This window comes from Anser brachyrhynchus, assembly GCF_964034855.1.
Source record: "Anser brachyrhynchus genome assembly, chromosome: 1".
NCBI classification, from domain to species: Eukaryota; Metazoa; Chordata; class Aves; order Anseriformes; family Anatidae; genus Anser; species Anser brachyrhynchus.
The window spans coordinates 167842834-167867375 of record NC_137694.1 but is presented as its reverse complement, the minus strand read 5'-3'; the positions used below and the strand labels follow the sequence as shown (position 1 = coordinate 167867375).

At 36.3% G+C, this 24542-nt stretch overlaps 1 protein-coding gene across 9 annotated transcripts in view; it reads left to right on the top strand.

The window, feature by feature from the left end:
• Window positions 1-24542, top strand: part of LMO7 (LIM domain 7) — a 129336-nt gene that overhangs the window by 86327 nt on the left and 18467 nt on the right. Inside the window, exons 8-22 of one of the 9 annotated variants that reach the window (XM_080588899.1) lie at window positions 1017-1269; window positions 1732-2031; window positions 2366-2656; window positions 2896-3096; window positions 3533-4249; window positions 5687-5716; window positions 8426-8543; window positions 9563-9705; window positions 11009-11453; window positions 12197-12523; window positions 15509-15623; window positions 19821-19982; window positions 21382-21566; window positions 22212-22272; window positions 23296-23352. In XM_080588899.1, coding sequence (XP_080445025.1) covers window positions 1017-1269; window positions 1732-2031; window positions 2366-2656; window positions 2896-3096; window positions 3533-4249; window positions 5687-5716; window positions 8426-8543; window positions 9563-9705; window positions 11009-11453; window positions 12197-12523; window positions 15509-15623; window positions 19821-19982; window positions 21382-21566; window positions 22212-22272; window positions 23296-23352 — 3405 coding nt within the window. Of the gene's footprint in view, window positions 1-1016; window positions 1270-1731; window positions 2032-2365; window positions 2657-2895; window positions 3097-3532; window positions 4250-5686; window positions 5717-8425; window positions 8544-9562; window positions 9706-11008; window positions 11454-12196; window positions 12524-15508; window positions 15624-19820; window positions 19983-21381; window positions 21567-22211; window positions 22273-23295; window positions 23353-23505; window positions 23548-24542 lie in introns of all 9 variants that reach the window. The other 8 variants (XM_080588905.1, XM_080588907.1, XM_080588906.1 and 5 more) reach the window with 8 other exon arrangements.

Here is a 24542-nt window from a genome sequence, read left to right as displayed (position 1 = left end):
CACAGTTGTGTTTTGCTTAAGTAAATATTGACCTTGAACAGTTGGTAGAAACAAAGCAATGCCTGCAGGAATTTCCCTAGGAAGAGCTGTTGGGACTCTTCCTTTTGCTGTTGTTTTAGGATGCATGTCCATGGGGGGATATTTTTCTATAGTTCAGGGAGGGTGAATGCAAGAATTCGGATCCTGATGGGATCACCTAAAACTGCAGCAGTTGCATAAGTTTCTTGCCTAGTTCCTACCTAGTTCCTAGTATGGATATATCAAACCTCTGTTTTCATTCTATTTGTGAATATTCAATGTAAGTAGGGTTTTTTCCCACCTACATTGAAATCAGAATGGTAGTTATTTTCGATATTTTAGTTTGTCATGGGAAGAAAGGTAACAAGAAAAAAGTCTGACATTAGATCCTGACATCTGTAATCTGTATTTTTCTCTCAGTTGTAAAATGCAATATGAACTTGTAGTTTAAAGAAGTTATATTAAAAAAAAAAGAGCTTTTGTATTTTGTACCATGTGGGTAACATAAAACCAATGGGTCAAAGCCACATGGAGCATATCTGTTTTGAGCAAAGCAAAGTCTAGTCATGTTACCTATGCAACATACCCAGGGCTTCTAATGGCTATTAATCTGCTGAGATGAGCATATTTTATACTATTTGCTAATAACTTGGCTTTCTTAGTAAATCTGAGTGGCAAATATGTTTTTAGTTAAAAAACTTCTCTGATGTTTTTACTTCTTCAATCTAGAGGTTAGCACTGTGTCCTGCAGGCAACAGTGATAGTGAAAGAGTGGAATGAATGTAGCATGAGCATACAAACCAAATTCGGCTTAAAGGACCTTATCACAGCTTCACAACAAACTTCTAAAAATATATCTTCTACTGCCCCATCAGTAGCTCAGCAAGTTTGCAGCAGAAACATACCAAACTTGGAGTTACACTGAAATATCCTAAAATCAGTTTAACTTGTAGCTGGAAACTTGTATCTAGAAAATGTTTTCTCCCCTTTCTTCCAAGGTTGTGATAGTGACACAGACTCAGAATTGCCTTTCAAAATGCGTGACTCCCATAAAGATGACAGGTCTTACCGAAGGATTTCTGTGATTGAACCAAAACCTACTGCTGACTTCAATCGCTTCTTACCCAACAAAAACAAGCAGCCAACGTATATACCAGCACCCTTAAGGAAGAAAAGGACAGAGAAGAATGAGGACAATAGGAGGAGCTGGGCAAGTCCTGTCTACACAGAGTCAGATGGAACATTTTCAAGGTACTGGTGTGTGAAGTCTTAGTAAAGCAGACTTTGATTTATCATTTTAACAAATGTTTTCTTCACTAACTTAAGAAAAGCTGCTGTTGCTGTAATTGAAAGTAAAGTATTCAATGTTTTAAGGGGAGGGTGGTTGATGGTCAGGTCTTTAATTTTTATTTTTTCCCTATTGTTCTTTAAGTTGTTTGGCTTTGTTCCACATAACTAGTTTTCTGGTTTTTGAGTAATGTGTTGAGGCTTGTCAAACTTCACACAGGGGATTTAAGTGATCTTAAGTGAAGTCTTCAGTGAGTTAGACGTACAGCTTTAGTTTCTTGTTAAAGCTTTCTAAAATATGGTGATGAATTTCTGTTGTCCAACTTCTTAGTTTACACACTCGAGAATAGTGGGCAGTTCTTGTGTTTCGTCATAATCTTCGTGACTTCACTGTCTTCATTCTGTTCCTGTTTTGGTCAACCTCAGTGGACATGAAAGGAATCCCGTAGCTTCCTGCCAAAATAGCAGAGCAGAGTGTGGGCTCACAAATCCAGCTTCCCTCCAGATGATCTATGAGTATGACAGTGGCTCTGATTCAGAAGATGAAAGAAGGCTGCCCGACGTGGTTATGGATGACTTAGCAAAACGTAGATTTCTAGTCAAAAAGAGTCCTGTAAGCTCTGCTGCACCTGGACATCATTTCATATTGCGCAATGACTCTTCTAAATCTTGCTCACAAGAAAATGATCCAGCTGGTCCACTAGCTACAATGCTTGAACCACTGAGGTTAGAGATACTAATCCAAGATCGAGTAACTATTGTATTACCTAAATTGCAGTCCATAAATAACTCCATAAAGTTAGCATTCTAATCAACATTTTAACACAGATGATAAATTACTATGCCTTTTCTGTCAAATCTTGTATTTTTTGTCAGAGGCAATAGGATGTTGATATAACAATTTAACTTTTTTGTTATTATTTCTGGTGCTGCAGTGGTGGAATTGAGAACTAATTTGCTTCATTCACGAGGTTGAACTCCTGAGCCAAAAAGCATGTATTTTTGCATTCTTTGTCAAGTTGCTCCTAAAATATCTTAACTGATTGGGTATTTTGAACAGTAACCAGAGGAGGCAGAGGCAGTTGGATACTAAAGTGGAAAACAAACCAAGAGTTAACATTTCTTCAGAATTATCTGGGTATTTTGATGAGGACGAGGAAGAAGAAATAGGCATCCCAAACATTGAAAAAGATGATCTCTATTTTCGCAAGCTAAATTCTTCAGCATCAAATACAGTGGTTGCTTTTGACAAATTTCTTCCTAAGTTTTGGACTCCAGAAGAAGAATTGCTATGGAAAAAAATCAGGAAATCCTCTTTCAAACCCTGGTATAAAGAGATTCAAGGGTTCAGGTGCGTTTTTATGCATGCCCCTGTTTCTCTCATGTATGCAAAACCTTAAAGTTGTTGTTTTGTGACTTTTAAAAATTATTATTTTTAATTTTTGCCTGTGTAGCAGCAGGATATATGTTTTTTTAAGAAAAAAATTTGAAGTACTCTTTTTCATTAGTTGTTCCACTCTTGATGCTATACGTTTTACTCAATGCATACACTTTTCTTTCCCTCTCTTTATTCTTTGTGCTCATGCACAGTAGAAAGAAATCAGATTCTGAGGATGAGGGATATGCTTATAAACAAAGCTCTGCCATTGTTGCTAATCAACCAAGACCAAGTTTCGAATGGAACAGCAGTTGCAGAAGGGATCAAAGCTATAAGCCAACTGCTGAGTATGTGGGAAGCTCGTTGACACAGATTACAGAAGGAAAAATCTTGGAGGCTTCTGACCAGCCCAGGTTGATACTGCTGCATGAGCTGTACTCTTGCTGCATCAGAAAGAAATGGCTGGACGTGCAACAGCTAAATGAAATTAAACTGCATCCTGTGATGTCGCGCTTTTTTGTTATTATTACAACTTTATTTTTTTAATATAGTCGTGAGTTGATGGTGGTCTTCTGAAAGATGTAAATGCGAAAGCATAACGTGCTGCATAGGCTTTGTGTGTGAGCATGCAAGTGTGCTGTTTCTGAGCAGGTCAGTATGTCATGTTACCTTTACATTGGTTGACGTGTGCTGTGTTCTGGTTAGTGGTGGTGAATGCCAAATGGTGTAGCTGTACTGCTCGGAATACTGCAAATCTAAAACAAGCATATATCTGAATACATTGTGATCTGCTTGTATGTTACTAGTTAATGATATTTTACTTCCCTCCTTTTGTTTTATATGCTTCAGTCAGTTTTCGTTACTTCAGGCCCTGCAAAAATACTCTGACTACTTGTCTTCTGAAACGAAGACCAAAATTGATCCTACTTCTGGCCCTAGGCTCATAAAATGTAGAAAGAATATTTCCTTTATACCAGGATGTGACCAAGGAGACAATGAAAATCTATATCTGTATCCAGATTTAGAAAATGATGACTTGTTTGTTCGCAAAACTGGGGCTTTCCATATGAATCAAGTTGTTCTCCAAGACCCCCAGTATTTTAAAAAATTCTCTGATCAAGAGCCTCTTATAGAGGGTGAAATAATTCTGCAGCCTAGAGAAGGCCAAGCTGTGATTCCAGATTTGGAAAAGGATGACATGATTTTTCGTAAAATCCTCTCTCAGAAAAAAGAGGTGCCTTTATCAGGTGCTCCAGACAAGTACCATCCTGCACTCTTTCCTGATCCTTGGAGTCTTCCTGAGGAAATACGGTCCAAATTTCTATGTTTACTTGAAAAGAGTGCAACACCAGAGGACAGAAAGAGCAATGGTAGAGTGTTGTCACCGTCTTCCCGACATAAGAAGGACGACATGCTGACACGCAAGATTGAATCTTGGAAAGTGGGAAGCAACGCACAGCCAGTAAATTTTATCCCAGGTCCATGCAGTGAAGAAGACTGGAAGAAGTGGGAAGCAATCAGAGAGGCCAGCAAAGTTAGACACAAGAAGCGTCAGATGGTGGAGAGGTCAGGTTGTGTCCTGCACGGATTGTGCTTGAGCTAATTGAACTGTTTCCATTCAGAAAAGCATCGTCTTGTGCTGAACCATTTGTAGAGTGCAAATCTGCAATTTGTTTGTGTCGTCCTGGACAAGCTTTTTATTTGCTTTCAATAGGAGCTCATGACTGCAATACCATATTTTCAACAAAAATCATGACTTTTTTTTAGTTTTAGGCTGCAATTTTGGAGAAAATATATAATAATTCCTTCAGACTCAGTTTTATATAAATTTCATGACATGAATGCCTTAATAACAAATTCTGGAGATGGGCATTCTGAGATTGTTTGCACCTAAATTAAAAAAATGCTTGTTTGTAAAATGTCTTGCCGCATTTATGAGATGGCTCCATGAGATAAAAAGATATTAGTGCTCTTTTTTGCCTATCTAAAGTCATGGTGCATGCAAGGTGTGTGTCCATATTATTTTAAATTCTACTGTGACATGTTTATTCTACCAGCAGTTTTCCTTGCTTTCATATTTCATACAGTCCTAATTAATACTATCCCTAATCCTTTCCTGGTGTACCCAAAGTTTTTCTTCTGTGAGTGAAGACTTTTTTTTTTAACTGCTTCCTAGTTCTCCTGTAGGTTTTGTACTTACTGTGAGAGAGTGGAGTTTTATGTTTTTTTGGCTCTGAAAATACGGCATTGCAAGTTGCAGTTCTACCGGCTGTGCATCCTTAATTTGTGACTAAGACACTTCCATGTTCCAGTTGAACCTTTGATGTCATTACATTTAATTTTTAAGCCTAATGCTGTTAACAAAGTGCAAGCTTCACTGAGGAATATTTCTGAAGTGCTTGAAAAGATTTCACATTTCCAGAATTAATAGAATACAATACTCATATTCAAGAACACTAAAAATCCTCTTGAATCACACTGGCTGTATTTGGTTCTCCACTTAATATGTAAAGTTGTACATAGGACCTTTTAGATTTATCCATTCCATGTATTACTTGCATTTAGCATCAGGGGTGGTTGAATTAACAAGAAAACAGCCTTTGTATGCCAGGCTTCTTTTTGGGATTCAAGTTAGGCTTCATTTTCATTTCTTGAAATGAGTATCTTCCAAGCGTCATGCTGTTTAGCAGCACTGGAATAAGTGATGCAGAACTAAAACGAGGCTCTATTCATGCAGTATTTCTAAATTGGAAGCATTGGAAACTTACAGGCAGCCTTGTTTTGTCAGTTTTCTTCCTGACTTACGCATCATGCAAGTCCTGATGTGCTTCTGACTCGTGTCAGATCACTGATGTGCTACTCCATGCCGTCTGGTCCTAAAGCTTTCACAGTTTCCCATTCACTTAGTGAGAGTGCTGGCGTACTGATCATATGAATGTTGTTATGAATATCAAGCATGACACTGAATCTTTCTCCTTTTTTTTTTGGTTTCTAATTTCTCAGACTGTTTCAAAAGCTTTCTGATGAGCAAGGGTAAGTTTTGTAAAAGCTTGAAAGATCATAACACTATTTTTGCCTCTCGTTTAAATTTTCATGCATGCACGGCAGCTAAAAACTTGTGCTCAAAGCAACTTGTGCATGCTGCTTTGTTGTTTTGTGCTTGAGCAATTTACATAACAAATGTAAGACACTAAAAGCTATGCATCTGGCAAAAGTCCTCTCTGGCATCTAGGATTATATCAGTTATGGTTATCAGGCATTTTGAAAATCAGCTCTGATATTTTATTCCAGCTGAAGTACTTGAAGTTCTGTATTTAAATCAGGCTCTAAAACATTCAGAAATGTAAAGAAGGATTAGTAAATATTTCATTTTAAAGACTGCACAGTTAGAATTCTGAAAATAGTTAATGACATGCATATGTACCATGGGAACGATTGAAAATCTGTTATTTTCAAATAGGGCAGGTTGAAATACAGTATCAAATGAATCCCAGAATAAAATATACAAGTTAATACATTTCACTGGCAGTTTAAATGAATGTCAGAACCATTTGACCTGGCACTTAGTACTTCACATCTTATATTTTGGTTCTGATGGTAGCAGACTTAAAGAATTATTTTACTTAACTTTCTTTTTTTTTATTTTAAAGAGGCACATACATTTTAAAAGGTGGTAGTTGAACCAAAGTAAATATATAAATAAATGAAAAGTGTTCTCGAGGCCATTCACCTGTAGTTTCTCTTAACATCGATGAGCTTTTTGAACACTTTATGTCTAGTTTTTGGACTTCCAGTTATTGAATCCTCAGTGGTAAACTGATTGGTTAGTGCCATGTTAACTTATGTAGCCTTGTTTACAGCTTACTGGCTCAGAGAAATATTTTCACATTTACTGTGTGATGGCATATTAAGTATTTGGTTATGCACGGTGCTCTACATTTTCCAAAGAGGGAAAAAGAAGGTAAACATATGTATATGAACATATATTTGTGTATATATATTCTTTTTTCACCCTGAGCCAAAGCTGGTAAATGAACAAATGCTGCTAGGAGAAGCAAGAAATGTGTCTGAAGAGGCTGGGTGTTAGTGGAGGGAAACTCAGGAAGCTTGAGTCACTAGTGTTTTTTTGTTGTTGTTTGTTTTTTTAATTAAGACTAAAATTAAAACTAACATACTGTTCGCTGGTATGAATATGTGAATATATCCTTTCTTAGGGTATATTGTATTTAGGTCTAGATTTTCCTATTTTGTTCCAAGCAGATATAGAAACTTGAGAGAAAGAAAAGGAAACCATCATCATGTAAGTTTCATTTAGTGAATCTGGAATGGTTTTGATGCTAACTCAAAACCCTTTCTACATGTGATATAACTTAGACATTAAAAAAAAAAAAGGAAGAAGAAAGGAGAGAGAACTACACAAGAAAAGAGTTTCTGCAGTAGTGTCTATAAGATTTTTGTTTAATGTGGCATTCTTCCCATTCAGAAAATAAACAAGCAAACAGGAATAATTAGTTAATGCCCTGGCCTTTTTTCCAGAGGCCGAAGTCCAAAGTCTTATGTTACCAATGTAAGTAAGTCGGGCCTCTTAAGAGGAAGTGAAAGAGACTAGTTTGTTAGTTCAGAGCTCTCTTGGTATGTAAGAGATTAGAGCAAGGCCTTGTGCTGAATCACTTTTGTTTTTAACCTGATTTTCTGTCATACCAGAGAAGCATTATGGTTTCAAGTCCTGTTAAAACTTGTCTACACTAATATTCCTCCATCACTTAAATTTTGTACAAATAAATACAAATGGAAGCATTTTGTGAAAAAATAATAATAACAAAACAGAAGCCTAGCTTTCCTTTTCTATCATAGCACCAAACGTTACAAAGCGTGTTATTACAACACAAACCATCTGCATGTTACTTGATGTCTAACAGGCTTGGGATCAATCTGAGGAGGAGTCTTGTCCTATACTCAAGCTAAAAGTTCTGTTACACTTAAATGCAGAGACTGTAAAATGGATAAAAAAAAAGCAGAAAACAGGAATAGAATTGAGGGGGGCATGAAAAGTGAGTTATGAGGAAATGAGATTACAGTGAACTAGTGAGTAGGAGTTCATGGAAAAACTTTTTGATATGTAGAAGAAATTCACAAGAGGATGCAAGCTATCCCAGCTTGAACTGAAAGTTTCAGGAAGGTTTTGGAAAGGAGTTATATAGACTAGTGAGGTCCATAACATGATTGAACTGAGTATTTAGTAGTAAATCACTTTTGTCTTTTAGAAATGTGCATTGATAACTAACTTGATTTTAGAATTGGCCTAAGGAAGGAAAAAATAGGAGATGATTCTGAGGCTGTTGCTGGAGAGAAAAAGTGAAATAATGGGAGTTTGGATTTGAGGGGGGGGCACGATGGCTTTTAGATAAAAAGAAACAGGCAAGGTCAATAAATGGAGTAAAAAATTTAAACAGAAGTAGTAGACATGAGGAGTTCAATGTGAATCATCAGCATGGAGCTGCTGCAGGAGGAGCTGGTTATTTAATTAACCTGATTTTATTTGCCCGAATATGCAACTACTGACTTCAGTGCTGGCACTAGGTCCCATCCAAGGCTTGCTCATTCAGCTGCTGGTATGTTTCCTGCTCTGTTTGAAATAACACTTAAGAGCGTTCAGTTGTACTAATATAAATCTCTGTTGAAGGTTTCACTTGCACAAATGGCTAAGATGTGATGAAGCTGAATAGTCTTTTTTCTTTCTAGGAGTAAATCTTTGAATGATGTCAGTGCAGAGGAGCTGCAGTCGTTGCGCAAAATCCGTTACGAAGAACTGCAAAGGATAAAAGAACAGCTGCAAGAACAAGATCTGAAGTGGCAAGAAGTAAATACTCCTTTTCACTCCTCCTGACATGCCCAGCTAAAGGGAGGGGTGCTGCAAATGTTCAGTGCCCCTAGAAAACTTACTTTTGGCATATGTGCAGCAATTTACAGGATCACGCTTTAAAATTATGCATTTCGTGCAACTCCTAGTGTTTTGGAGGATGTCTGTTTAAGGCAGAACTGAAATTATTTTTAATATTTTTTTATATGATTTGTATGTATTGTTGTGGTGTCACAGTAAAGCCTTTAGGCATGAGTTCTGTGGACATAAAAGTTGGGGCACAATTTGACATGTCTGAGATTTGTGGATATTGTTTGTGAAGTGATTGGAATGTCTGAGAATTTGATCCTTTGGGAGAAGAGAAGGAAATATTTCCTTGTGCAAATTCTTGAGGCTCCTGTCTCCCAATAATTCTGTCTTAAATTCAGCTTGTAAAGTGTATGATAACCTTACACAGCATTGTAAGGTTCTATAAAGACTTTTAATTAAAATCTGTGATTGGCAATGATTACCAACAAGAGGCTGAAATTAACAACAGAACGCCAAGCAAGCAGCGCATAGCAGTTCCAATATTCAATAGTTCTCTGAACCCAGCTCTGGTATTTCATGGAGAAGATTGCCAGTTCACATTGTGGTTTTACAGAAATAAACAAAACATAGAAGTTGATCTCTTATGTTTCCAATTTAGACTTCAAGGCGTGTTTATTCTCAAGCTAGTATATCAGTCTAACATACTGGTGATTTGAGGGAAGGAAAAAAAAATCCAAAGCCTACAACAAAGAAATTCACATGCCATTTGCATTTGTTTTCAACTATCTGTCATTGTGTGAACTATTATTAAAAATTGAAAATGTCAAGGGGCGAAAATAAAAGCACTTGGGGGAAGGTGCATGAAAATGTGGCCTTGATGCAGACATGCAAGTAAAATCAAGGCATCAGATTGCTTGAGATGGGTTGCCTCTGTAGACGTGCAAGGTCTTGAGAAAATCTCATTCTGTTTGTTCATGTGATTCTTGTAGGATCTAGCAAAATGGAAGAATCGTAGAAAGAGCTTCACTTCAGAATTGCAAAAGAAAAAGGAAGAAAGAGAAGAAATAGAAAGGAGAGCCTCTGAGGTTTCTGATAGGAGCAGCAAGTCACTGAAAGAAATGCAGCAGGAAAGGTAATGACCCTAATGGGAGTATTAAATTGTAGAACTTAAATTTGATTATTTTAGTTCCCTTTAATTCTTGAGCAGTTTTTACTGGCAAGTTGCAATTGATTCTTCAGAAGTCTCAACAATTTTAGTTCCAAATTATAGAGTAGAAATCTAGGCAATTAAAGGGCAGAATATGATCTGCTAATACATTCTTTTCATAGAATGATAAACAGTTTGGCTTTTTAAATGACGTTTTACTCAAACCATGAATAAATGTACTGTGAAGTCAGTATTTGTATCCAATTTAAAGAGGTTAAAACAATAGAGAATTAAGCCAGTTAACTGCCTCTTTTATTCTTGGATCAACTTAACTATTTCTTTCCTCTAACACTGAATTTGCTATTCTCTTGACCACAGTGGATAAATACAGTCAGCATTTTTATGTATATCACAGAACAATCAACTTCTACTGTATTTCCTTTGTATCCCCTATTGTTCCTCTGGGTATTTACAGAATAAACTTCTCTCTGGAGGGTCAAGTTTCAATAGAGTAGTGCAGTACTACGTCTCCTGATGACAGTCATTTTTTTGAAGTTTATTTTTAAATTTAAATGTATATGGCTCAGGTGAAGAAGGGAATATGCATATGGCATGTTCATAAATGAAATTTAAGTAGGTCTTAAAACATGTTTTGAGTATTTTTGACATATTTGTGAGGACAACAACTTGAAGACAAATACGGATTCAAATTGAATGTCCAGTATTGCCAACATCTTAAAAAAAAAAAATAATAATAATAATAATGTTAAGGATTATCTATCCCTGTGGTGGTTTATTTTGACAAGGGAATGAATCCCAAAATAAAGGAATAAATCTAAAAATCTAAATTTCAAGGTACCCTGTCATTTGTTATCTGATGTATAGTATTGTACTTTCAGAGAGTAGAAGCGTCAAGAGAACTATGCAGTTTAGGCAATGTTGTGTGACTACCTTCGCATTCTTTCCTCAATGAAATCTGAATTTCTGAGGATATGTAACATGAATAGCTGTATCATTTTCTTGGCAGAGAGATTTCTGTCATGGTGGCAACCTGATAACATGGCAGTAGTATGCCTGAGTGTTTTCAGAGGGAGTAGGGGTGGGTGGGGAGGGGGACTTGAAAATACTAATATTTTAATATATTTTAAGTGATGTCATTCATTTTTTTCACTTACCAGAGGTGTGTTTCTCAGTTTATGCTCTGCCTTGAATAATCAGTAGTTAAAACACCTAGGGCGCACCTGTTTGTCTGTTCACTTTGGGATTTTAATAAGCTCTGTCCCCATAGGGAGGATAGAGATCAAGACTCCTACAGGCAGAGAAAATATGAACACAGATGGACATATTCACTGAACGATGATGTGTTTACTGAAGAAAAAGAACCTTCTACACGGTCAGTGGTGAAAGATTACCTTTTGGAAGAAACCTCCTACAGCACTAAAGACAGCAAAAGCCTGTCTGCTGCTCAAAGGAGCAAGGATCATCTGCCAAAGCAGGAGAGTTCTGCCACACGTGAAGCTCCTGCTCCCTCAAAGAGCCTGGCAGAAGAGCGGAGCTCATCTCTTTTGTCTACGCTCTACTCAGTGAATGCTCAAACTGGGTCAGCTCAGGTTTCAGCTTCTCTCCCTAGAAGTTACCAGAAAACCGATACCTCCAGGTTAACATCCGTGGTTACACCAAGACCTTTTGGTGTCCACTCAAGAGGAATCTCCTCACTTCCACGGTCGCTCACGGTAAAATTCTCTTTAGTTCCTGAAGTTTATAAATGTTTGGTGTCTTGTATAGCTGGGTGAACGGTAGGGCTTAAATGTTCTTTTTGTTTGATGAAGGCTGCGTTAATACAGCAAGTGATTCTGTCATGTAAGATTTTTGTGTTTCTATATTTAAAGGCACTTTTAGAAATATTATTATTTTAATGTCTCCTTATTACAAAAGGAGAAGAATAAAATTTTAAATTAAAATTAAATTTTACATTAAAAAAATAAAAAAAAGTCTCCAAAGAGAGAAAACCTGTCTTTGATGTAACTGTCTGAAGTGAATTTAATGTAATTGTTAAAGACAAACTTTCAGGTGGTATAAATTTATTCTGCTTTGCTGAGTTTGAAATTAAAGCTTTACTCCAGCCTAGAATTTGCCTACTCAGTAAAGCACTGAAACACAGATTGGTTTTTCCATTATTACATAGATTTTCATAGCTTTTTCATAAATCCCTATCTGGCTCAATTTTTTAAAGGGGAAGCAAATTTTTCTAAGCAGATCGTTTTAACAAGTTTATCCTAATGAGTCTATACTATATATTCTGCAAATATTTCAAGGGAAAAAAGTCTTGCTGCTTTTTTTTTAAGTGGGTAATTAGTAATGGGTACAGTGACTAGAAGCTGCATGAAAGGGAGGAGTACTTTGTTAAATATTTAAGCTGCTGAAAGATAAAGGTTTTTTAAAGCACATATTTACCAAACTGTTATTTTTGTCCTAGATGGATGATACCCAGAAATACAACGGAGAAGTGGAAAAAGCTAAAAGAACTCAAACTTTGTTAACTAGCAGTTCATTTTCACTACCAGACTCATCATACTCTCTCTCTACCAGTGTACTTGGAAGCAGAGGTGAGGAGGAGGAGGAGGAGGAAAAAGGTGTTAAGACAACACCTACTTCTAGTTTGACATTACCTGTAAAACCCCAAGACCAAGATGCCAGAGGCAGTATTCTTAAACCAGAATATTGTTCTCCTCCTGATTCTGTTTCACTTGCATCTTCTGCAGAAAATGTGAGTCTGCCAGAGCATGAGGATTCAAAATCCCTGGTAAGTGTGGAAGTCATGTAACTGCTTAGTGTAACTGAATGCTGCAGCAGAGTCAAAAAAAAAAAAAAAAACAAACAACAAAACAAAACAAAAAAAAACACCAACAACAACAAAAGAAAACATCCCATGCAAGATCTCATGGAAGTATTCCTTGGTGGTAAGAAATCAACTTGAAGAACTACTGTTATGTTTGATTTAATTCTGGGGAAAGAGAGCATTAGGAAAGAACATATAAATGGTCCTTTTGATGCTTTCTTTCCCTACTCTTTCTCTCTTGTGCTTTTATTTAGAAATAAAATTCAAAGTAGATACTCTAAATATTTAATTTGATGTTTGTGAGGTTTCTGGTGTTCTCCCAATCAGCACTTTGTGCGTACAATCAGGAATGTTAATTAGATGAATGCTCTGAGCTGCTGTAGCATTCATTTGCACTTTTAAGCTGGTGGTGGAAAATAAAGATCAGCTTTTCAAAGGTCAGCCTTATACATTAATATCACAATATCCTTTTTTTCCATTAGTTGTGGCTTAAGCCTTTTTGGGTTCTGTAATTATGTACTTGAAATTATTCTACTTGGTATTCACACTAATGAATTTAAAAAGAAATCACCATCTTCTTGTGTATGTGCTTATCCAGGAGCTGTTTTTTGAGTGTTCTTTCAGCACCTTGGAAAAATACATCCAGTACTATTTCTTTCAGTTTATCTCATGTTTCACATGTAAAAAATGAATAGCAATAGCTTTAACTGTCACCACCTTTCTGCAATATGTAATGATGTAGTTTATACCCCTTGATGAGTTAAAAGGTGAATGCTTTGCATTCCTGACACTGCTATACAAGTTAATTGTCAGTAGTTTGAGTGAAGATCATAAAAAAAAAAAAAATGCTTGGATGCTGATTAATGAAATCACTTCACACACTATCTTTTTTATATATTCAGTAATTTTGATTCATTCTTCTTCCTAATCACCTGTGAAAAAGGAACACGTTTCAGTTAAATACTGCTGATAACTCTTTAGCCATTGCAATGAAATTATTATAACTTTTTGAAACTGTGATTGAAAACTGTGATTGAAACTTATAAGCAAAGAAATTATGATCCTTTTTCTGTATTGTAGCAAAAACAGGCAGAGAAGCTGCTATTCTAATCAGTGAAAACATAGATTAGATATGGGTCCTTTGTTTCCCTTCAGGTGAGCTAAATGAGAGCAAAGCATACTAGATTCTATTTTTCTCTAATTGGTCACCAAGTTATAAACTGTCCTGCCTGTAAATGAGGAAAGTGTTTAAATAATAAAAATAAAAAAATACTGCTTGTGTGGTCCATCAAACAAACTATAATGTAAAGAATGCAAGTTCTATTTGATATGTTTGTAAATCATTGCCAGAGCTGACCAGTTGATAGTTCACTAGTCATCACAGTAATAACACCGGATTTGTAGAGTACTAAATGTTTTGGAGACTACCTGTTTAAATTACGAAGTTCAGTGTACAAAACTGCATTACTCCTCTCACAAGGTAGGTTTAAAAAAGAACTGGTTTGGGATGGTGGAAATAAAAAATACTGATGATTGTGATTTCCAGGAACACAATCAAATTCAGAAGCTTTCTATGTATGTGCTAACCTATTAGTAGAATAACTTTTAAAGTACTGTTAGTCAACTAAGGAGGTGGGATGAATTGAAAAAAAAAGTCTGTTTCAGTGTAGAAGATGTTTCAACTAAGGAGCTTGTTTAGAAGTAAGGATTCAATAGTTTCTACCATGGCCTGTGACTGGGAGTGTTTTGTCAGGGACATCTCCTTGTAACACAAGGAGAAACTAAGGGATGCTCCCTTGCTACTGTTGTCCTCTGGACCCAATGCTTGGGTACTGCTAAAGACTCCTCTGGCTGCTTCCTGCCCTGAGAAGCCAGCTACCTACTTCTACTTGTAAAGCAGCTCATTGTGTCCTTTGACCAACACAGGAGTTCTGGGGAATTGGCTTATGTACCTAAATTTCTAAATATTTGCAGTTAGGGAAAAATGAATCCCACCCTTCAGAAAATTGGTTTGCTGGGGAGCTAAAGTGTAGATGTATGTTTAGTGCACACATAAGCATGTGGGGTTTCCTCCATGCAACATGTTACTGGAATATATCTATTTTAAGTGTTTGACAGAAGTCTTTTTTTCCTTTTATAACAGTATCAGTTCCATTATAATGAAGTGAATAACATGCATTTGAGTATTTTAATTGTTTTTTAAGGAGTTCACATTAGAATGTTAATGTGTGTACCACATGTTCATAATATATTGTGAGATTGAAAGCAGGTCTTCTGAAATGCATTCCAAGTCAAATATTTCTGTAGTTTAAAATGTAAATGTTCGGTGGAAAAACTGGATTCTAGCTAATTCTGGGATTATTTTTATTATCTAAGGCCTCCATTACAAAATACATAGGAAACTAGTAGTATTTCACACAAAACTGAAAAGGTGATTGTTCACCCAAGAAAATCTAGTTGCAGCATTGAGCCTGCGAAGGAAACTGATGATGACTTCTGTAGTATGTGCAAGAAAAAATAAGATGAATTAGTTATCTGGTTTTGTTGTTGCTGTTTTTCTTCACGTTCCTTTTTGAGTGATGATTGGTCAGGAGGCAGTAGATTCTACAAATTGACAAGGCTGTCCATGAAGACCCATTTAGGGTTTTAGCTTCCTCAAACACCTTACATTTTGTAACATCACTTCATGAAATATTTAAAATAGAAGAAATGCATGGCTAAGTATGTTGTATGTATAGCCAAAATATAAAAGTACACTGAAAACACACCTTTGAATATAAAATAAGCTAGCTAGTTAACAAAGTTAAATGCTGTTTCCTTTGCTGGTGATGCTAATAATAGATGATTAAAGTGCACATTGTGAGAAGCCTTGCTTATTTAGTGGATAAACTTTCCCTCATTTAGATTCCCGTGATACCAGATACTGTAGTGTCATGTTTTATTTTTCAGGAACAGTACAGTGAATTGAGAATCAATATAAACCAGAGACCTGGCCACAGTCGCAGCTTTGGGTTTACAACAAATTGGACTTCATCAGGGGCCTTTGTACAAACAGTTGAAGAAGGTAAATGCGCATTTAACTGTACAAACTTTTGTTCTTGTACCTAGTTTGCAGAGGCTTCTAAATTAAGATATTTACCATAAAGTATGTTGAGAATATTAATAATAATAATAATCAGGTAGACAACTGAAAAATTAATATTTTGTTTACTATTGTATTTCTGTGAATCATCATCTCTTTAAATGGATTTAATTCAGAAATACTAAAAAGCATTTTCCTAATCAAGAATGTTCCTATGACTACTGAAGAAGAATAAATGTGATTAGTCAAAGGTTCATCAAGTCTCATACAGAACAGTAGTAAGGGGTACATGCAGATTTTTAACATTGAGGTTGTTCCTTTCGCCTTATTTTAAAGGAGTTCATGTGTTTATAAAACATGAATTCAAACTTTGTTAGGCATTAATATTTTTATTTTGATTTTATCTTTCTTAGTCTCGTATTTTGGAGACATTTAATATTTTTAGGCAACTGCAATTTCTGAATTGATTACCGGTGCAATTTTTTCAGATGTGTTTAATATTGAGGAAAAGCAAAAGTTTTTGTGTTGAAATAAAGCATATATAAAGATCACTTCTAAGCTTTAGTAGTCTCCTGCAGAGAACAAGCTCAGTTTTCTTGAGTAAAAAACAAACAAAAAATGCAAAACCAACAAGTAAATCACATGTAGTGCCTATTCTCTGAACAGTGATCTCTCACATTGTCAGAAATACTTGATTATATTTAATATAATATATTTTGTCCCCTTTCTTACATCAAATATGAGTTCATTTTGAGAAACGAGTAATAACTGGAAACTCCTCATTTAGTTATATATATTAGTCATTATTCTTTCCAGAGAGGAAAATATACCATTTAACTGTACTTACTTGGCAGTCTTGATTTTTGTTTTAAAGTCAATTTATAGCTCCCTTCATTGTAGCTGCGTACTTCTCATAATTACATTATGACCGTTAATAATTAGTTTGTGTGAAGAATAACTTCATTTACTTCATCTGTTGTTAGGCTTCTGGTTTAACTTTGTTACTGGGAGGCAAAGGACTGTCTGTCTGCACTGCCAGCTGTAAATGAGAAACCTGGGGGTACCAGGTGTTTCCACTTGTCATTCACAAAATTCCAAATGAACTCTGTGCCTTGGATCTGTAGGCAAGAAAATGACTGCGTTGTAGCTGTTACCTGGGTTATGCTTTATTACCATTCTCACAAGGAAGGATGCAAAGAATAAAGATAAAATGACAAGATTTTGGTGGCTTTTATGTTCTTGGTAATCTCATTTCTAGCATGTTTAACATTTTTTTCAATAATTGGCTTGTGTTGTGTCCTTATATGATAGCTGTAGGTTCCTTTAAGGGAATGAAGGATGAAGGAGGTAGACAGCTCATTGAAGAGGAAGATATGCCTTCAGCTGAGGGCTACTGAATGTTGTGTTTCCTATTTTTAAAAATAAGATATAGGATAATTCAGATTGGAAGGGGACCTTGGGACCTAGAGCAATCCACTGCTCAAAAAAATGTCAGAACTGAATTCGTACCAGAGCTCAGGGCCTTACCTAGTTGGTTTTGAGACCCTACAAGGATGGAGACTACACAGGTTCTCTGTGCCATCTACTCTAACTTCTAGAAGAGAAACTTCTTTCTATATATCCCCGTCAGAACATTCCATGTCTCCATTTATAACCACTGTATTGTGTTCACCTGCCATACGTTGCCCCATTTGCAATTGATTTTTGGGATTGCACTGATGTAGGAGTGTACAGGTTTGTGATTGAACACATGTAAGATGAAGTAAATTTGTTCCACTTCCTACATGTTTTAATTATTCTGTAAGAGTACAAGCGGGTATTTTTCTGCTGTAGTAACAACAGGTGGGGGTAGGTAGAGAGAAATAAATGTGGATGGAAAGTGAGTGAGAAAATATTGTTTTGCATTTGTCAGTTTTCTTTTGTTTGGTCTCCTTTTGAAAGGGCTAGTAAGAAAGAAAAATCTTCTACCTTCAGGGAAATTTATGTAAAACAGCCATACTGTGTTTTTTCTTTTTTCTTTTTTTTAAAAAATGTAATCTAAACTAAATCCTCTACACCCATGACAAGAAATTATCACTAAGTTCTATGCTTTTGGAGGACTTCAAGGAAGGTGATTGGCACCATACAGCTTTAGGAACCTGAATAGCCAGCTAATCTCTGTAGGCTTCTCTGGAGGTTGAACTGGAGCAAAAGCCTAATCAATATAGGTGGTTTAGTTTGCACTCCCGAGAAGCCCTTTCATTCATAGACTGCAAAGGCAGCATAAGAAGGCAAGCCAGCGAAGTTACGTGACAAAAATTGTGCAGTGTAATTTTTCCTGAACGTGTTAAGTACATTTGCAATTTGGAGACCACTGCTGTTTGTTCAAATCTGAATGGTTGTGGTGTGATCTGGATATATTTTTCTGGTGATATTGTGGTAAGAACTGTGCCATCTTCAACTTCCTTCCTTTTCTAAAGCCTGAATTGGTAGCCCAGAGGTACTGTTCTCACCTTTGAGCTGAATGTCATCCCAACTGAATTACTTGAGTAAAATGACCACTTCTTGGTTCCTAGTGCTCATCTTGTCACAACACAAAACAGTTCCAGTGTCTTTGAGTCTGAAGCATTCTCTGTACAATGAGTGTAAAGTTCCATCTATGTGTTCAAACTATATGGTATAAAATATCTTAAATTGTCACATCAGACACTTACAAATGTTTATAAAATGTTGCAAGTAGTGACTTCAATATTAATATCTTTGACAGTATTTTTGATGGTATTTGGAAGGAATTTGACCTTCAAATCTATTAATTCTTTAACATCTTCCTGGCTCTAAGGAGATGCTTTTTTTTTTCCAGTTTAAATATTGCCCATGCTTTCTTCCTCCAAATGAAAACTCAAGTGGTTTTTTTCCTTCTTTTTAACATTACTTAAAAGTATTTAGCGTGTTTTAGAAGTTTTGCTGGTAACTGCTAATGGAATATCAGTCCATACCTCAGGAATGCAGAAAAACAGAATATGAATCTATGCTCTTCCACCATAGTAGTGTCATTTTTTGTGAATACGAGGGATCACTGCTTGGTATAATATAGGAAGCTTAGCTCTTCTTTGTTTCTTAATTTACTGGCATTCCAGGAAATTTAAGAGCTATTTGAATACTTAGATCCAGACTTCTAATAGCATTTTTCTGGTGAGTCAGAAGGTTAGAATGAAGCATATGATGTCTAAATTCTTCTTTCATGTTTGTCCACATCTGTTTATGATAATGAAATATAGCATTGTTCTTGGTATATTTTTAAAAAGATGTGTGCATTTCTCGATTTAATCTGGAAAATGCTTCCGTTGTGTAATTCAAATTTGTTCGATGTTACTAACATACAGATTTATTTTGCAATCTTTAGAAAAAAGATTTAGAAAAAAGGGGGGAGGGGGAGAAGGAGGGGTCACTCACTAGTCCTGGTCCTGTATGCACTCTGTCCTTAGGTAGGAAAGATCACTTGCCAGCACATAGTAATAAGTGAAAAAGAGTATAAAGTGCAGCCTGTCTTGCAAAATATAATTAAAATTTGAAGTCCAAACTGCAATAAAATTTACTCTTGACTTGTAGGCACTGACAAAATAAATACAATTCAGAGAACTCTAACTGGACAGCACCTAGCAATACCTTGAGTGAGACCAATTGCCAGTCAACTCAGAGCTATAAAATATTGTTAGCAAAGCAACATAGCAGCATAGTCTTGTCAATAGAGCCCAGAAAATGTAAATAAGAATGAGGAAGTCAGTTTATACTGGAATTAACAAAATAGAGTATATTTTTGGGCAAATAGGAGGATTACCCAAACATTGGCTGAACTTCAGCTAATTGTTGGCTACACACACTGTGGTGCTGCCTATCTCTTTCACTATCCCAAATTATAAAGCCAGGAGAGGGCTAACCAGAGTCTGTTTATTAAATATGGATGCTTGCAAACCCAAAAGACTAATGTTTGTCATTTTTGTGTTTCAAAGTTCAATGCTACTCTGATATTAACTGATTCTGCTGACCTTATATTCACAGTACTGTCATTTTTTTCAAGACTTTCTGAATATCCACTAATAAGCATTTCTCTGAATGAATTGTTACCTTTTTTCCCCAATAACAACTCTGGTTAAAAATAAATAACTGTTAAAGATATCTTTTTCCATCTGTTTTCTGCAGGTAGCCCTGCAGGACTTTGTCAGCTGCATGTAGATGATGAGATCATTGCTATCAACGGCACAAAGGTTTCACATATGGACTATAGTCAGTGGGAAGAAGCCATCAACAGAGCACTAGAAACTGGAAACCTGGTCATGGATGTTAGACGATATGGAAAGAATGGTGAGTTGTTTCATAGGGCAGATACAGTATGCTCTGTAAGGCAAATAAGCTTCGTCTCTGCTGTACCTGACAGCTGAGAGTCCTTATTACCCTTACAGAAGTAACATGTATCTGAGCTAAGTAGTTTGCTAACCTCTGTTGCATTTTAACACAGCTTGGCTTTTTTAACTCCTGGTGCATTAGAAATGTTGTGGCAAGCAAGTCTACTAAACATTGAACTTACCTCTGTCTGGTGCTCTGGCCTGCTTTTAAGAGAGTGCACAGCTGAATGAACAAATAAAATGTACAACCAACACACAAGGAAATCTAAAATGTTCTCTTCCTGGCATACCACAAAAACAAAGAGGGGCTAGTCTCTCGAAGATAGTCATGTTTGGAGCCTCTGTCCATGAAACAGCAGCAGCTCCTTTCTTCAGTGAAGGAGAATCTTGCCTGTTTACCTTCACAGAGGGCTTTTGCTGGTATATAAGCTTGTGGTTGATATAACTCCTCTGTAATATGATTTTAAAAATTTACCCAAATATTGCGGTGCTGTAATCTCAACAGAATGGTAGTACCCATTCTAGCTAGCGAGGATTTCCATCCCAGCTGAAGGTCTTGTTTAATCTCTGGGCTTGCCATGAGTCTGATCAGGATACCCTTTCAAAATCATGAAATAACTTTTCCAGAATTGGGAGAGTAATCAGTGACTTATTTGAGAGTATAATGACAAAACATTATTTTAGTGGGATGCTGGGTAGAAAAACTGAATAGCAAGTGGGAAAAAATAAAGGAAAATAGTTGAGTGGGGAAAAGACACGAAACAAATCATGATTTCTACAGGACCTAGCAAAAATGGAGAGTGAAAAACTATTGGAGAGGTCGTTGAATAAATTGTAGGGAATGGGGGGTGGGGAGAATCATGGAGGCTGAGTGAGGATGTTGATTTTTTCCTTCCCCTCATCATTTTTTTCTAGTTCAGACTACCCCTCCTTTTTTTTTTTGTTGCCCTATGTGTTTCCTGAGTAGCTTGGACATGAAAATGACACTTCCCTGAATAGCGTGTGATTGAAACATTACCTTGTGTGAGTAAAGTTGAAAGAATTCTCTTGATCGTTACTAATGCTGATGAAATAGTTTTCAATTAATACTAATTACTCTCTAATGTTGAGCTGCTATAGTCCATGTTAGCAAAATACCTGGTAAACTTGTGGCTTCTGACTAACACTTGTATTTTTGGGGAAGGCGGTCTGCTCATAAAAGCCCCTTTTTCTGTCTCCACAAATTCTACCTGATTTGTGTCTCCCCATCTTTGTTCTTTGTTTATGTGTCTCTTGTGTTATTTTAATGTGTTTTCGCTGTTGTTCTGTTCTTTGACATTACTGTCTACGTTAATTTCTTGATCTCCACATACCAAAAGACTGGGGCAAAGACCAGCCTTCCCTGCCACATGTAAGGCATAAAATCCTCAATCTCACCAGTATGGGTACCAACATTATAGGTACATCTGAAAATAAATGGATTGATGCAACCTCTGGAGAACGTGTTTCGAATGTTTCAACCATATCATCAAAAAGAGAATTCTCCAGCAGCTTTCAAAGTTCTGTGAGTATGTTTTTGAACAGTTGCGGGATGTTGGGGAGAAGTGAAAATTGATTGCTTTGATAAGGGAAAGGATGGAGAGGAAGAAAAGACCTTAGACATCTTTTTCTTAACTTGCATTGCTTATTTTTAGGAATATAAAGGTTACTGCAAACATAGGTATTAAGATAGATACAGTGGTCTAAAGACTATGAAAAATATTAAAATATTTAAAGACCATGCTTTAGCTAAAGTGTGTACATTGTTTATTCTTTAGAAAAGCATATAACCTCCATCATTAGTGTAAATGTATGTCGCAGTCCAAAGCAACAGCAGTTACGTTCTTTCAAATTACTTGCAAATAACTCCCAACCTGCCTGCTGAGGAGCTGAAATAGGAAGATCTTGTCTCCTGGCATTTTCTTGCAAACTAATGGTTTTTATTTCAGCTACCAATTAACAGCCTGTTACTGATCCCACAAATGCCTCCAGTCAATTTATCATTTAATATACTTGGGAAATTTTAATTAGTTTTTATATCCTCCTATGGCATTTCTAATATTTTGAAATCAAGTGTTTCATGATACACAGCTCCTATCAGGGGAGAAGTTTAATTGGATCTACTTTCACAAGTCTAATGAATTTGAGTCCTGTATCTTTTATTTTTTAGGGTACAGAAACAAAGTTGATAAATGGAATGCAAGGAGACCTTGGATCTAATGAACAAAGAGGTATTACTACCATTACTGTTCATCTTCTAATTGTATGGGTTTGGAACAAGCACAGATACTAAACCTGTAATTATTGCAAGCTTTATACAGTGGGCTAAGTGAGACCTTAATGAACTAAAAGCTAGACAGGTATCACGGAAATCTAATTGCATCCAAACTGGGTGTAGTTTGCTTCCTCGATGTGCTAAACAGTTGGAGAACTGACAACAAAGCAGTGACAAATCCCCTGTCTCAGCATTAGTGGTTGTAAACTTAATGCAGAGTAGGGATTAAAGAAAAAGAGAAGGTGCAGAATTTGTTATAATTGCTACTGCATTGTGTGGAGACTGGATCAGTATGAGTATCAATTTATTTCACTGCCCAGGAAAAAAATGTAGAGTATCCATTTTTTTTTTCTATTTTAGTTGTGACGTTTAGGGAGGAAGCTGTGGTTGTTTTTTACTACTTTTAGTTGTGTTCCTGGCGAATTGATATTGATGGTTCTGGTATGAACAATAATTACTTATGATGCTGTGAACAATTATTATCTTACTAGATGACAGTGAGAGAAACCAGGTATTTACGCTTCCAAATGGAACAGTAAGCCTTAAATGGGAACTCTGTATTTCATTTTATCTTGCACGTGCCTGGTGATATACAAAAGTATCCCCCAAGAGATAAGTTGTCCTCTGGAGATGCCTTTCTGATGACGTTAAATGGTGATTAGACTCCTTAGCCCAATTTGGCATCTAAGTCAAGGTGGCTGAAATTAGACAGGAAGAATCTGAGTCCAAGTTTGACGCTTGTACTGTTGTTAAAGTTGAACAGTGTCAGTGATAAAATTAAACACTAATCAGTATATGATGTAACCTACTATATTTATTACTATGAAACATTAGGTTTTCCTTTATTTCAGGGGCTTTTTTTGTGACATGTCTGTAGACTGGAGGTGTAACAAACATTTGTTATCCAGTGGTGATAGTCATTTAAAAGAAAAACAAAACAGCACCTCATTGACTTGTATTCTTTGTATTTTTCAAATAGCATCTGAACCAATTTCTTTGAAAAACTTAAAAAGACGGTCACAATTTTTTGAACAAGGTAAACCAAAGAGCTAACATTTCATGTACTTCCATGAAATTGTTCCTGCTGCACACTCTTCTTAACAAGTCTGGTGCTGGGTACTCTGCCTCTTCAGCATTGTTTGCTGCAGTTATGACAAAGCAACATAATTCATTTCCCTTCTTTCCCCAGGGTCATCAGGTTATTCTTACAATTCATGGGTCTACCTTTGTGGTAATGGGTCTTTGTGTGTTCTATCTATAGCTATTTAAATCTTTTATATTGTTCATATTCCTTTTTTTTTTCTCCACTGGTTAGGAGTAAGAGGGATAGCACTCTCTGTTCAGGTTTACTGCTACCTACAAAACAAAATAACGTTGAACATTCCAGCAGAAGCTTATTGCAGAGTTCAAACAGCTGTTAAACTCAAATTCAGAGTTAAGCATTTTATTATTTGGAGTTGCAGCTCACTATACATTTTTCTAAATCAATGGGAAACAGTAGTGGCTGGTCTTCTACTATGGGGTAAAGTCACTAGATCCTGAGAAGACCAATATAAATTTTGAATTGAATCTGCTAGCTTTTAAAGGCGAAAATAAATAAATGAGGCTCTCAGTTTTGGTTTTGTAGGTTGCTTTTTGGTGTTCTGCATGTCACAACTTGCATACTTCCACTAATGTATGTCTAATGCTGTCTTTAGACTATATATGCCTTGCTGTTTTGCTGTAGCCTGAAAGAGTGAAATTGTGGCCTGCTGGAAGTCCAGTGTGAATTTGGCCAGTGATCTGAGCGGAGCCAAGACTGACGCCCTTGGTTGTGATGGCTTTTATTTTTTCAGAAGTGATATGTAAAGTGCCACAGCATATATCTGTGTTTGTGGTTCTGTTTGCTGTATTGTATCTGTTATAAGCTGGTATTTTGTTGATGGCTTCCTCTGCTTTTGTTTTTTTAAGGCTGGCTGTGAAATTTGGTTTTGTTTTGATGAATTTTTGCTTGAGGGGGAAGAGAAGGGTTTATTTCTAGAGTGTACACTCAGTGTAATTTTGTGCACTTTTAACTTCTGGCACTTTGACATTACAATGTTATGGAAGAATTTTCTTTCTTAAATCTGTGCAGGCCAGTATAAGCTTACAGGGGTGAGAAAAGAGAGGAGCAAAGATTGCTGCTTATGCTTTAACCTCTCCTGGTGCAACTGCACAGGAGATCAATTCTATTTGTCCTGTTGTTAC